The sequence below is a fragment of the Lissotriton vulgaris genome, chromosome 6, assembly GCF_964263255.1.
Source record: "Lissotriton vulgaris chromosome 6, aLisVul1.2, whole genome shotgun sequence".
In the NCBI taxonomy this organism is placed as follows: domain Eukaryota; kingdom Metazoa; phylum Chordata; class Amphibia; order Caudata; family Salamandridae; genus Lissotriton; species Lissotriton vulgaris.
Genome location: NC_141694.1, coordinates 770558235 through 770572789, shown reverse-complemented (window position 1 = coordinate 770572789; position 14555 = coordinate 770558235). Strand labels below are relative to the sequence as shown.

The 14555-nt window shown below is 45.8% G+C and overlaps 1 protein-coding gene across 4 annotated transcripts in view; it reads left to right on the top strand.

The window, feature by feature from the left end:
- LOC147707956 (importin subunit alpha-6) overlaps positions 1-14555 on the top strand; it is a 395564-nt gene that overhangs the window by 302858 nt on the left and 78151 nt on the right. For all 4 annotated transcript variants that reach the window (XM_086926751.1, XM_086926753.1, XM_086926754.1 and 1 more), the window contains exon 12: positions 10901-11028. In XM_086926751.1, the coding sequence (XP_086782877.1) occupies positions 10901-11028 (128 nt within the window). The remainder of the gene's footprint in view (positions 1-10900; positions 11029-14555) is intronic.

Here is a 14555-nt window from a genome sequence, read left to right as displayed (position 1 = left end):
AAGAAAGCCAGAAGAGAAAGAAAAGAAGGACCAAGGCAGAGAGAGAGGGGGTCGTACATCATACTTGGAGCTGTTGTGGGACAGAGGAGCATTCCCGCGAGCAGAAGGAAACAACCCTAACCCCGAAAAGGAATTCCGAGAGGACAGCAAGGCTGAAGACGAGTCGGAGAAGTGGAGTGAGTAGTAGTGGAGCCCTCCGGAGCACCCAGAAGTGTAGCCGCAACTCTGGAAAGTTGCAGTGGAGTGGGTAAGTCAGACAGGACGGGTGGGTAGAATATAGGGGAGAAAGGGGAGTTAAAGCCCGTTCGGGAGGGGAGCACGTATGCAGAGTTTCTCCATACAATTCCCCTGTCTCTCACCCAGCCACGTCTGAAGCCACCTTGACACTAAAAGCAGCACTATTGTCATGCAGAACCGGTGTATGGGAAACACCAGAATAATGTACAGGTTATTCTTTCTTTTATTGTCTGCATGAGGTGAGGAAACCTATGGAACACTCAGTTGGATGGGAAGTTCGGTCGTGATTTTATTTTTGGAAATCTTTGCCTTCCTCTATGGGTATTTACCACACCAACACACAAAAAGGGTGTGGTGAAGGGTAGACGTCATCCCTGTGATTAGGGAAACCACAATACTTACCGCTCCTTTCTTATCTCCTTTTCCAAGCCTTCGGGATGTGCCATAGACAAGACGATGGATAGAAAGAGGAAAAGGAAAGATAAGAAGCAAAGGAGGGTACAGTGAAGCCTGATGCTGCCCTTTTGTTTACCCAACATTCAATAAAATATACAATCAATAAGAAGTACATACAGCCTCTATGTCTGTTTATCCAGCCCACAACCTCATTGTGTGATTGGGACATCTACAGCCAATCCAGTCTGCACATAGCTGAGGCTATGCACAGTTGGTGATGGCATCAGAGTGGTTGCATGTTTGGGCTGACTGTGGGTTAGGCCATGTGGGCTACTGACACTATACACTGCTGCAGGCTGTGTGCAGCAGTGGTTAGCTACACAAGGGGTGAGGCATAGGGTCTGGTCTAAGGCCATGTCCTGCAGCCAACTTCTGTTGTGCACAGCCTTTCACAGGGGGGAGAGTAGGAGGAGGGTTGGTTGCGAGAACGTTGGAACTAGTTGAATACATAAATGTGGGAAGTTGTTGTAGTATAACATCAAGAAACAAAAATTCACTAAAAAAGATGGTAAAGATAATTTAAGTTAAAGCATTTTTTGTTTGTAAGATATTACCATATGTTTAATATTAATAAACCCTCTGAAAAACCCATAAAAACATTGGTAACGTGATGATGTGTATGTGAAACAAAATCTATTTTAAAAAAACACAGAAACTGGCTAGTTATGGTTAGCTGCACTAACCATGACTGACCCTCAGTGCACTGCTCATCGTGCCATAGACATCACAGATGATGTACCGTGACATCAATGGTGCCATAACATCCTCATGATTAACATAATCAATGACTTTCCTATAAATAGCACAGATAGTGCAAGTCCATATCAACAAAAGACACTATGATAGAAAGCACAACATCTCCAGGCACGGAATTTCAATTTTGATTAGAAACCATTATTGTTGTATTGAACGGTCTAATGATGTGCAGTTTGCTGTTCAACCTGTTTCTGGTCCACAGGGCAAAATTATGCAGATATAAGAAACTGCTTTGGCAATTGTGACTTGATCCACCTGCGTATTGGGTGCAAAGACTAGGCCTTGTGCTCAAGCCTCAGTGTACAGTGCGGAAGAGCATATAGAAGGGGTTATGCCCATGCAAGGGCTGGTCACAGGGCTAAGTTATAGGTCATGCCCTCAAAATCCTCTGTGCACTTTTGAAGGCACAGTATGATAAGATATGTCCGTAAAAGTTCTCAGCACATGGCTTGGCCTCAGCCCAGGCCTTGCACTCAATATCTATTCACATTGCTGAATGGTGTCCCTGGTGGGTTATGTCTACACGGTAGCCAGATCCAGGGCCTGGTCTAAGGTCAGGTCTTACACCTAGCCCCCTTCCCCTAACTCCAGCTGCTCACAGCTGGTGGCCATATGCAGTGTGTTATGTAGACACTAGGCCTGAGCACAGTGTTTGGCAGCACCTAACAGCATATAGCAGCACATCACTAAATAACAAGACATACTCAAGCAAAGTGTTGAGACTCCATCATGTTTGATGTCTTCACATAGGAGAAACTTTTCTATGTGAAGAAGAAAAGAGGAATTATGCCATTACATATGTATGCTAACCCAGCAGCTAGTAATAGTATGCAGATTGTCCACAGAATTCTCGTCGACATCATAGGTGTATAGTCTGGTATTCGCCTGTTAATTTTGTGAAGTGAAACACACTAGAGCTATTCAAATTGTAGGCGTATTCAAGCATGCCTGTATTAAGGCTGAGTGAATTGGCCATGTGTGAAGTAAAAATGCAAAGATTGTACAAATGTACTTTTTCTTTAACCATAAAATTGCAACTGTGCGAATGGAACTTTATGAAAGGCACAGATGTCCATTCTGTTCAAATGGGACTTTCCTAATTCGGGAGAAACAGCGTGAATGTCCACATAGCACAAATGTAAGTCTCCATTTTCTTAATTTTCTACTTTGTCTTTGAAATTGGTCCATTGCGCCTATGAATTGTTCACTAATACTAGATCTATAGAACTTTTCATTCATGCACAATAATTATGCAGACTTCTATTCTGCAAAAATCTTGCTTTCCATATTTTTGTCTTGTGAATTTGAAAAACATAATTTTTTCGATTCCACAAATATGTTAAAGATTTTGTCTCAATTTTAGACAGTATGCAACATTAGTATTTAACGTAATAAATAAAAAGAAAATAATACTTTTGAAATCTTGTCTTGAAAGAGACTTGAATTCACTATGTGTGCTTCAGCCCGCCCACAACCTTTCCATTTGCTGGCTCCATTGTTGCTCTCATGTTCTTTCTTCCCATTTGTCCATAGCACACATGCGTCATGCCTCTTCCTGTGCCTAGCCCTCACTGAGAGCATTGACCAATAATTACTATCCATCCACGGTTCCCATTTTAGCAACTGATTCATGAACTACTTTTTTCTTTGTTGAAGAGCACTTCACATGAGCGCTCGTGTTTTCACTCACTCCAAGCTTCCTTTCTGTAAACAGGCCTGTAAATCTTATCTCATCACATTTGCTGTGCATTCAAAGACCAAGGTGAAATGGATCCATCAGCCTGTCTTTGGAAATAACCACAGTCATTGGTTCGGCTCTACAGGGATACAATGTATCTTGCATGAATCACCATTTCCGCAGCCAACTCCGTCATTGTGTGATTGGACTTTAGTTTTTCATTATTTCGCCTGCTTGCTCTACTCTACAGGGTTGCAATGTATCTTACATGAGACATCATACCTGCCGCCCACTCCTTTCATTTTAAGATCAGACTACAGTTTTTCTGATAGATACATCTGCCGTGTGGATTCCTCACCTTGTGAATATCCCCCTTGCGTCAGCAACGTTCGGAAATTTTCTTCGTAGCACGCCGACGTGGGCGACGTCACAGGAGCATGGCATCGCGCGCGACTCCTTCTGACGTCACCGACCCCATATCAGGCCCACGCCGGCGTGATGACGTCAGTTCCCTTTTTTCCGCGTCTCCGACGCTAACGGTTTTCGGGATCTTCTGCGATACCTAGTATCTTTCTGTTAAATAATTGTCACTGTTTCTCTCTTACGACTTGGTTCTTCTCCGGAGATGTCGTCGAGGAAAACAGGCTTTAAGCCATGTAGGTCTTGTGCCCGCATGATGTCCATCACTGACCCACATAAGGATTGTTTGTGGTGTCTTGGTTCGAGTCACGACGTCAAGAACTGCGATTCCTGTTTTAAAATGAATCCAAAGGCGCTTCGAGAGCGTGAAGCTAAATTACTTTTGGCGAAAGTGAAACAGGATTCTGGACGATATTCGAGATCGATGTCACGAAGATCGAAGTCGAAGCAAAGGTCTCGGTCGAAGTCGAGATCGGCGTCGAGATCCAGAGCGGGTTCGAGGTCTGGAGAGGAGTCGAGATCTAAAGCGAAGTCAAAATCCAGAGAAAGATCTAGGTCTAGATCTAAGTCGGCTTCCGGTCACGCTTCGAGCTCCTCGAGGAGAAAGCATAAGAGGAGGAAGCACAGTTCGAAACATCATTCGGAGAAGGAATCCTCTGACTCGAAGAGAAGGTCTCACAAACATCGTAAAGACTTTGTCTCTCCTTCGCCTGCTTTATCAAAAGAAGGTTCTCCGGCTCCGGAGCCGGAGCCGGACCCGGAGCCGGTATCCTCGGAGCATGAAGAGGAAGATGAGGTGACTCCTCAAGATCCGGCTTCAGCGGAGACTCCTGTGAACCCAGAAGGTCAGGGTGAGGATGTGTCGGGGCGGCCTCCATTGGAACATCCGGTAGGTCCGTACCCTTCCTTTCCTGGTCCTGGACAGGATCCCTCGCATTTTCTCAATGCGATGTTTGGAGTATATTCTAGGGCAATGTACCCCACTGGAGCGCCTGTTGGTTCCATGGGTCCATTATCGTATAATCTGGGTATTCCTCAGTCGTACGCCCCAGCTCCATTTATGCCTTTCATGCCGGCGCCTCTTTCACCATGGCTCGGTACGGCTCCACCGAGGTCTTCGACTCCGCATGCGGCTTCGCCGACTCCGGATCGACCTCGCAGTCGAGATCGAGGTACCACACCTGTTCATGACTCTCGTTCTGCTGCTCCGGCTCCTCGATCGACGTCGGAACAGGCTCCGTCGGAGTCGTTACCGGATCCGTCGACTTCGATTCGTTTGGAGTGGTCGAGGCGAAGAGCTCAGCGTCTTCTCGAACAAAAAGATGATGAAAGTTCTGATGTGGAAGAAGGCGAGCTTCCTGATCATGATGATGATTTCGATGAGCTTCGGGATGCTAGTGGTCTGGAACTCTCTCCCGAGTGGGGTCTGCCTTCGACTTCTGATGCTCCATCAAGGGACGTGGCACCCTATCACGTGGTTATTAGGAAGGCTGCTGACCTTCTTAGCTTAAAGCTGCCCACAGTGGAGTACAAGCCCAACATCCTCACTGAAGTCTTGCATTCTCCTTCTTCAATTGTTGAGCCTACACTGCCATTTACTGATGCCTTGACGGATCCATTTAAGGAGATTTGGAAGAGGCCGTTGTCTGCTCCCGCAGTTTCGAGGGTTATTGCAAGGCGCTATAGGGTGGCTCCTGATGACCCTGCATTTCTTTCTTCGCATCCATCTCCGGAAAGTCTTGTGGTTCAGGCGGCTTGCTCTAATAGGGCTGCAGGCTCTTTCCCTCAAGTGCCAGCTGACAAAGAGTCTAAGAAATTAGATCAGTCTGCGAAGAAGACTTTCTCTTCTGGGAGCATGGCTTTTAAGTCATCAAATGCTACTTGCCTTTTAGGTAGATATGTGCATGCGCTAATGGACTCAGTGAAGCAATTGTCATCAAAACTTCCTGAGGAGGATAAGAAGAACTTTAATGAAGTGGTCTCTGACACTCAGGCTGCGGCCCGCATGGTCATTCAAAGCGGCATGGACACTGTGGATTCTGTTGCTAGAATTATGGGCTCATCCATTGCGACCAGGAGAGCCGCATGGTTAAAGTCTTCTGATTTCTCAGCGGATGTGCAGTCTACATTGCTGGACTTACCCTTTGAAGGAACTGGCCTTTTTGGTAAGAAGGCTGATGTGGCCTTGGAGAGGTTTAAGGACAGCCGTGCCACTGCAAGATCTTTGGGTCTGCAGATGAGAGGGTCGACGACTAGAAAATTCAAGGGATTTGGTAAATCTTCTTTTCGTCCCTTCAAGCAGGGCCAACAACAACAACAGCAGCAGCAGCAGAACCCTCTATATAGGTCCTATAGAGGTAGACAGAGGGGTCGTGGACGTGGACGTCAAGTCTCCTCTTCCTCCACTTCCTCCAATAATGCCCAACCCCCACCCGCATCAGCAAAGCAGCCCTAGATCCTCCATTCTGGATCATGTAGGGCCAGTAGGGGGTCGGCTTACTCACTTTCTACGAGATTGGGAATCGGTTACATCAGATCTTTGGGTTCTCAATCTCGTAGAGAATGGGTATGCACTTCCTTTTCAGGAGTTCCCTCCCAATTACCCTCCTTGCCAAGGTTATTGTTCGGAGGACCACCTGCTTCTCCTGCAGGAGGAAGTCCTGGCACTGTTTCGAAAGGGTGCAATAGAGGTGGTTCCAGAGCAGGAGAGGGGTCAAGGGTGCTACTCCCGGTATTTCTTGATTCCCAAGAAGGATGGCAGGCTTCGGCCGATCCTGGATCTCAGGATTTTGAACCTCTATCTCAAACAGGAGAAGTTCAAAATGCTCACCCTTGCTCAGGTTCTTCTGGCGCTGATGGAAGAAGACTGGATGGTGTCGATCGACTTGCAGGATGCGTATTTTCACATCCCAATCCTGAAGTCGCACAGGAAGTATCTCCGTTTTACGGTGGGATCGCAGCACTACCAGTTTGCGGTCCTCCCGTTTGGACTTACTACTGCGCCTCGAGTTTTCATCAAGGTGATGGCAGTGGTGGCTGCGCATCTCAGAAGGTCAGGGATTCCTGTATTCCCTTATCTAGACGACTGGCTGATCAAAGCAGAGTCGCCGGAGATGGTGCTCCATCATCTGCAGGAGACAACTCAGTTGTTACACAGGTTGGGTTTTTCGATAAACGTACCCAAATCTCACCTGGTGCCCTCCCAGCGCAACCTGTTCATAGGTGCGGTACTGGACGCTTCTATATGTCGTGCATTCCCTCCACCTCAAAGGATTCACGACATTCAGGAAATGATTCCTTTATTCTACAATGGAGCGGTTGTTCCAGTCCTGAAGGTCCTTCGCCTGCTCGGTCTGATGGCTTCTTGCATTCTGTTGGTCAGTCATGCACGCTGGCACATGAGGGCGCTCCAGTGGTGCCTCCGCAGGCAGTGGTATCAGCACAACGGAGATCTCAGGGAGTCAGTGAAGATCTCCAGGGAAGCTGCAGCGGATCTGTCTTGGTGGGGCGTGGAAGGCAATCTGTCGCAAGGAAAGCCTTTTCAACTGCCTCCATCAGTGGCCACAGTGATAACGGATGCATCCACTCTCGGGTGGGGTGCTCATCTGGGAGACCTGGAGGTCAAAGGTCTTTGGTCTCCGGAAGAAAGGTTGTTTCACATCAACCTTCTGGAATTGAGGGCGATACGTTTGGCGCTCAAGGCCTTCCTCCCTTCCCTTCGCGGTCGTTCGGTTCAGGTCCTAACGGACTACACGACTGCGATGTGGTACATCAACAAGCAGGGAGGAGTAGGGTCACAGTGTCTCTGCAGAGAGGCTCTGCGTCTCTGGTCCTGGGTTCAGGACCATCAGATTTGTCTGGTGGCAAATCATCTGGCCGGAGTTCTGAACGTTCGTGCAGACAGTCTCAGTCGGCAGTTCTCTGCCGACCACGAGTGGAGGCTTCACCCGGAGGTTGTTCACGTCATCTTTCAGATGTGGGGGACTCCTCGGGTGGATCTTTTTGCCACTCGCGAGAATGCTCACTGCCTTTCATTCTGCAGTCTCCAGTATCCGATGCAAGGAGCATTGGGGGACGCGTTTCAGTTGGGTTGGGGAGATCAACTCCTTTACGCGTTTCCTCCCATACCTTTGATTCCTCGGGTTCTGAGGAAGATTCGTCAAGACCGGGCCCAAGTCATATTGGTTGCTCCGGATTGGCCAAGAAGGGTGTGGTATTCGGACCTACTCCACCTCTCCTCTCACCCGCCGCTCCGTCTCCCTCACAGGGCAGACCTCCTCTCTCAGATGGAGGGGCAGGTTCTACACCCCCACCTCCAGACATTACACCTTCATGCCTGGAGATTGAACGGGGCAACTTGAGTTCTTTTTCTCTCCCTCACGAGGTGGTGGATGTCATTCTCTCTGCCAGGCGTGACACCACTAAGTCCATTTACTCCTATAGGTGGTCAAAATTTGTTTCTTGGTGCAGGGAGAGGGATATTGACCCTTTGAAGGCTCATTTGTCTAATATTTTACAATTTGCCCTTTATCTGGCACAGCAAGGTTTGGCTGTGTTCACGGTCAAGGGTTATCTTTCGGCCTTATCGGCGTTTCTTTGTTTGCCGGATCAGCCTTCTCTCTTTAAATCTCCGGTGGTTTTGAGATTCTTGAGGGGTCTCATGAATATGTTTCCTCCTACTCCTTTTATTGTTCCTCATTGGGATTTGAATCTTGTGCTGACCTTTTTAATGGGTTCTCCCGTCGAACCCTTGCACAAGTGTCCATTGAGGCTTCTCTCTTTTAAAACTATCTTCCTTGTTGCAATCACCTCGGCAATGAGGGTAAGTGAGCTTCAAGCTCTGAGTTCCAAACCCCCATCCCTGACCATTCATGCTGAAAGGATGGTTCTTAGGACCAGGGCTGCTTTTCTGCCTAAGGTGGTGACTCCTTTCCATCTTGGGCAGTCCATTACCCTTCCTACCTTCTATCCTCCCCCTCACCCGTCTAAGGAGGAAGAGAGGCTGCATCGCCTGGACCCTAAGAGGGCGGTGTCTTTCTATCTGGACAGGACTAAGGACTTCCGGATGGACGACCAGCTGTTTGTTGGCTTTGCTGGCTGCAAGAAGGGCAGAGCGGTGCACAAGCGCACTCTTTCCAGGTGGATAATCCTGTGCATCAAGATCTGCTACTCTCTTGCGGGTAAGGACCCTCCTGAGGGTATTAGAGCTCATTCAACTAGAGCAAAGTCTGCAACATCTGCTTTGTCTAGGGGTGTACCTGTTGAGGATATTTGCAGGGCCGCGACTTGGGCCTCCCTCCACACTTTCGCGAAGCATTACTGCTTGGATACCGAGGTGAGGAGGGATGGCCACTTCGCGCGTTCTGTCCTCCAAGACTTTCTGGTGTAGCAGAGTGGGCACCCTCCTCCGGGAGTGGGGACTGCTGTGGGAATCTATTCACAAGGTGAGGAATCCACACGGCAGATGTATGTATCAGAAGAACAAGTTACTTACCTTCGGTAACGCTTTTTCTGGTAGATACTATATCTGCCTGTGGATTCCTCACTGACCCACCCGCCTCCCCGTTGTCCACTCTGCTATACCTGGTCTTTCTGTATATATGGTTTATACTATTGTATTGATTTAGTTCTATATGTACTGTGTACATTGTATATTTGCATGTTTGCTATCGTTGGTCCGTCCGTGTGCCTCGAAGGCACGGAAAAAAGGGCGGAACTGACGTCATCCCGCCGGCGTGGGCCTGATATGGGGTCGGTGACGTCAGAAGGAGTCACGCGCGATGCCGTGCTCCTGTGACGTCGCCCACGTCGGCGTGCTACGAAGAAAATTTCCGAACGTTGCTGACGCAAGGGGGATATTCACAAGGTGAGGAATCCACAGGCAGATATAGTATCTACCAGAAAAAGCGTTACCGAAGGTAAGTAACTTGTTCTTCATTACTATGCCGATGTCTGTCTTCACGCTCAGCTTTACAGGGATACAATGTGTCTTTTATCTTACCTGCGGCCCGCTCCTGTTATTTTGTAAAGGATTGTTTATTTTACTAGTATTCCAATGTCAACACGCTTTGCATACATTGCCATAGACTGCCACCTACTGGGCGCCATCTTAGGATGAGACCCGTGATCTTTGACCAACGTGCACGCTGACGCGGCGGTTGGCGGAAGCATCCCTTATATCTAACGGAACTCCTCTGCCGTGCTTAATTATTTCCGAACTCGGCAAGGAGATAGTACTGTTGATTCACTCAACTCCAAAATGCAACTGGTAGGATTTTTCGTTCACATCAATGTACTGAGTCATTCCTTTAAGTCTGTTCCCACTGCTCTAATATATTTACATTAATATTTGGTGAGTGACTGTAACGACTGTTGAAGTGACAGGAAACTAGTCAGGTTTCCCCTCTTGACCACATTTGTGAGTTCAGTTGATTTGCTCCCCCAATTGGGTTATACTTCGATTAATATATGTGGTTTAAGGTTTCTTTGAGAAACTTGTTGTTTCAATGCACATTTTAGGCACATGTTTTATTTAGTGAGATTGTTTAAACTATAGTTTGGTGATTGACTGTGATGTTCTTTTAAGTGACTAGGATTACTACATGATTAAGTGTAACACCATTTCCTAGTTTCTGGGTTTTAACTCCTTTTAGGTTGTAGTTGGTGTAATGTGATGCAGCTAACCACAAGACTGGTAAAAGTTATGCAAAAAGTGTGGGCAACGTTTTAGCAAATACTAAATGACTTTTTATTTAACTTCTCCCAGACCACCGTCCACCCCCTCCCATGTTGTGTTGCCTGCCCCGCCCCTGTGCCATCTTGTTTTTCCCACCCCTGCTGCCAGACAAAAATGTGCTATGGTCAGCACTTTAATCAAGGAATTTCATCCATGCTGAATAGCAGCTGTGCTGCTATACATCATGGCTAAAAGACATAGGCAATGCCAATAACTCTTGTATTGCCGCGATCTATTGGCTGTGCCAATGCTTGTTTTTAAATAACTCCAGAAATATTGAGGAAAACATTTATTTCAGAGTCTCCTCCTTACTATGTTGGCTTCCCTAGCATTGTAAATGGGCCATCTCATTACAAACTGGTTTGTATTTTCCTAACATTTTATACTACTTAGGGGCCTGATTACGATCTTGGCGGACAGGGTTACTCCATCACAAACATGACTGATATCCGGTCCGCCAAATTACAATTCCATTATATCCAGTGCAACGTGTAATTTGGCGGATGGGATATCCGTCACGTTTGTGACGAAGTATCCCATTCTCCAAGATCGCAATTGGGCCCTTAGTGAATTTGATGAGTCTGTGTTGATAATATCATTGTTTTGTTCTCTTTCAGGCAGTGATAGATGCAAATATTTTTCCTGTCTTAATTGAAATCCTACAAAAGGCTGAATTCCGAACAAGAAAGGAAGCGGCATGGGCCATCACAAATGCGACATCGGGAGGAACTCCTGAACAAATAAGGTACACAAAGGACTATCTTTTACTTCATTTTAAAATGTTACTTTTAGATGATTACTTAGGCTCAGTTGGTTTCCACTGGCAGCTGAAGGGAACGTGTGGAGGCTATAAACTGTTATGGAAAATAGTGTGACCCCTTTTGGAAATTCAGAAGAAGGTGTACAGGATAAATAACCTAGATCTGTTAGCAAGAAAAGAGGAGTGAAATTCACAGGGAAAGTTTTTGGGTGGACCCAGGTATTTATTATTCTTGGGAAGAGGGATTGGGCTAGCACCATGAAAAGCAATGAAAGAAGGCTTATTAAGGACGTATTTGTATGTTATAGATTGCTCCATAGGCTCTTTAAGTGAGCGCATTCCTATTAAAAGCTTAGCAATCATAAGGTCACGAAGGGTGAGCAGTGTTCACAAGAGCTCTTATATTAAGACATTCACATTTATTTTACATTTCGGAAATCAACAAGTGATGAAGAAGAAGGTTACAACAGTAGATTGAGTATTGCACTAGAAGAGTGTTTCATGAACTAAAATTATTTCTCTTGATAAGAGTATTTGGAGATGTTTTTATACAATTAAGTTACCAACATTGAGGCCCGAGTATCTCTTTAGTCCTGACGAAGTCCTCATGATAATATATACTCCACTTTATGAGGGCAGAAAGCGAAGAGTCGATATTCGTATGAGGTGTCAATTAATACAAGCATTGTGCAAGCCCCGGGCATACTTACAGAAACTTGTGGATGCATAACACAATTTACATAACTCCTATTGTTCAAGGCATGTGTGGCTGTTGATACACATCCTGTGCATACGTCCACCATCTAGTGTTGGACTCGGATGATTGCAAGTAGTTCATCTTTGAAGAAGTCTTTCGAGTCACGAGGTAAGGTGATTCCTCCTCTCGGTGATACTGCGCATGGGTATTGATTCCATTGTTATATTGGTTCGGATGTACTCTTTCGCTCTCCGATTCAAGATAGTCTCAGATTCCCTTTGGTTCACCGTTAGTCATCTAACCAAAGGTATTGTCTCTGTCGGCTAGATTTTCTTCCATCTTGAGGTCTGAATCAATCCCTTGCTTCAAATTTCTCGATTCGCCTTAGTGACCTTCTAGCCATGCTCATTTGTGCCTCTTTCCTATCATTCTTCTGTACCTGAAAATGAGCTGCTAATGAAACACACTACGTTCTGCTTCTGTCCGAACTGCCACTTAAAATACCCCCATATCGATCAATACTCGTTATGTAATCTATGCCTCTCGCCCGACCATCAAGAAGACACCTATGAGGCCTGCAGGTCATTTTGGTCTAAAAAGACACTTCGGGACTGATGTGTGCTCCATCTAGAGATGCGGTGCAGAAACTACACTCCAAATACCTTTGCCAGTCAAAAGAGGAAGAAGAAGAGGCCTCTGCAGCCGTCGTAAAGTCTGTTTCCATACAGTACTTCGATTCCCAGTCGGACACTAAACAAGATCCAGTTCACAAGCAGTCTTCCGAAGATCATCAGGCCATGAGTATAATCACCCCGATCCGAAGACAAAGAATTGGCTCCAACCGATAAAACGGCTAACGGTCTGCCACTGCAGAAAAGCCATGGCGCACAGCTCTATCGATTCGAAGGCCCAGCCCTCGTGCTCCGCATCGAAACGTAAGTCTACAGCAGGGGCCTCCACATTAAAAGCTGAATCTGAGCCTTCACACCAAACCATACCATTGAGTTCTAGGGCCAAAGCCCACAGCTCATTGGTTTCTACCACTCTTGCACCTAAATCTAAGCAGGCATTGGTACTAAAATGTTACACTTTCAAACAAAAAAAAACACCCAGGCCCATTCGCAAGACAATGCAAGAACAGTTCGATCCTAAACAAAAAACTTTACAAATTCAGCCTAGAACAAAATAGATTCTTTCGAGGAAGCCATTTCTGATCTTGTTAGAAGAGCAAAAAGGACATTGCCACAAGCCCTCTACATATGCCTATACCTACCTCTTCCACTCCACCATCATCATCTCATACCCCTCCACCTCAGTTACCACAACATTCAGAGGAGGGCAAAATTAAACCACACACACATTCACCCGTTAGCCATGAGCAGGATAATATGGGAGAAGATACACAACCTAAAGATCCTTTGGATGCATATTGTATAGGTCCACAAGGGGATACAGACTCTAACCTCGACCCAGCAAGTTCATCCCCACCAGAAGATGCTGCAGCTTATCAAGATTTAATAGCTAGAGATGCAGCATATCACCAAGTGCCTTTACATAAAGACCCAATACAAGATGTCTTCCTTTTTGAGGCTCTCACGTGCATAAAGGGCTTCACAATATTTACCCATGCTTAAAGGAGTTTTTTTGCCACGTTGGTGATGTTTTTAAAGATCCTTTAAGGGCAAGAATTATAACTTAAATAGACAAAAAGTATAAAGCGGCACAATCTGACCCCATAAATTCAACGGTCAATTAGCACCTGACTTATACATGCATGGTTGCTAATGCAAGAAAAAGGGCAAATTCACAGACTGCAGGGAATGCACCTCCCCCAAAGAATCAAAGTTAATTGATGCATCTGGTAAATGGGTAGAAGCACAATCAGCTAATCAATGGGGTATAGCCAACAGTCAGGCTTTATTAGCAACATATGATAGAGCACACTGGGACGGGATGGAAGGGCTCCTCTATATAAAAAGAGGGGGTATGAACTAGTTAATGAGGGAAAACTCATTACAAATAATTCCATTAAATGTGCTCTGGACTCTGCCGATACAGCAGCAAGAGGAATTAACACAAGTATAATCTTGCACAGACATGCTTGGTTCTGTGTTTTAGGATTCAAAACTTAGGTTCAAGAGGCTGTCTTTAATCTACCTTATGATAAGGAGCAACCTTTTGGACCACAAGTAGATGCAGCACTTGAAAAAATAAAGGACACTGTTGTCGCAAAATGTATGGGTGCCATTCAAACCCTCATTTTGTGTCACCCCAATTTCAAGCAAGGTGCATAAGCTGCATCAACAGATACCACAGGTGCACAATACAAAAAGCAAGGGCAGACAACAGCTTCTAAAACCTTCTACAAAAGCAGTTGTAGAGGAAATAATTTCAGAGGTCGCGAAAGGGTAAATAATACCTGTACCGCAAACACTTCCTCCAAACAATGACTCCCTTACTATTCCCCCAATCATCTAACAGCTGTTGGGGGATGTCAACAATAATTTTTCACAGAATGGAAAACAATTAGAACAGATCAATGTGTGTTGGACATTATCGAACATGGCAGCTGTCTAAAGCTTGTCACAACCCCTCCAAATATTCCACCCAAAAAACATAATCTGCCAAGCAACACCAAATTCTGCTCAAGCAGCAGAAAATAACAGCTTTCCTGCTCAAAGTAGCCATAGAGCCATTACAACATCAATATCAAGGAACAGAAGAATATTCAATATGCTGTCTCATTCTCAAAAAAGACTGGTCACTAAGACCCATTTTAGATCTCAGACCCTTAAATCATTACATTCTTTCGGAA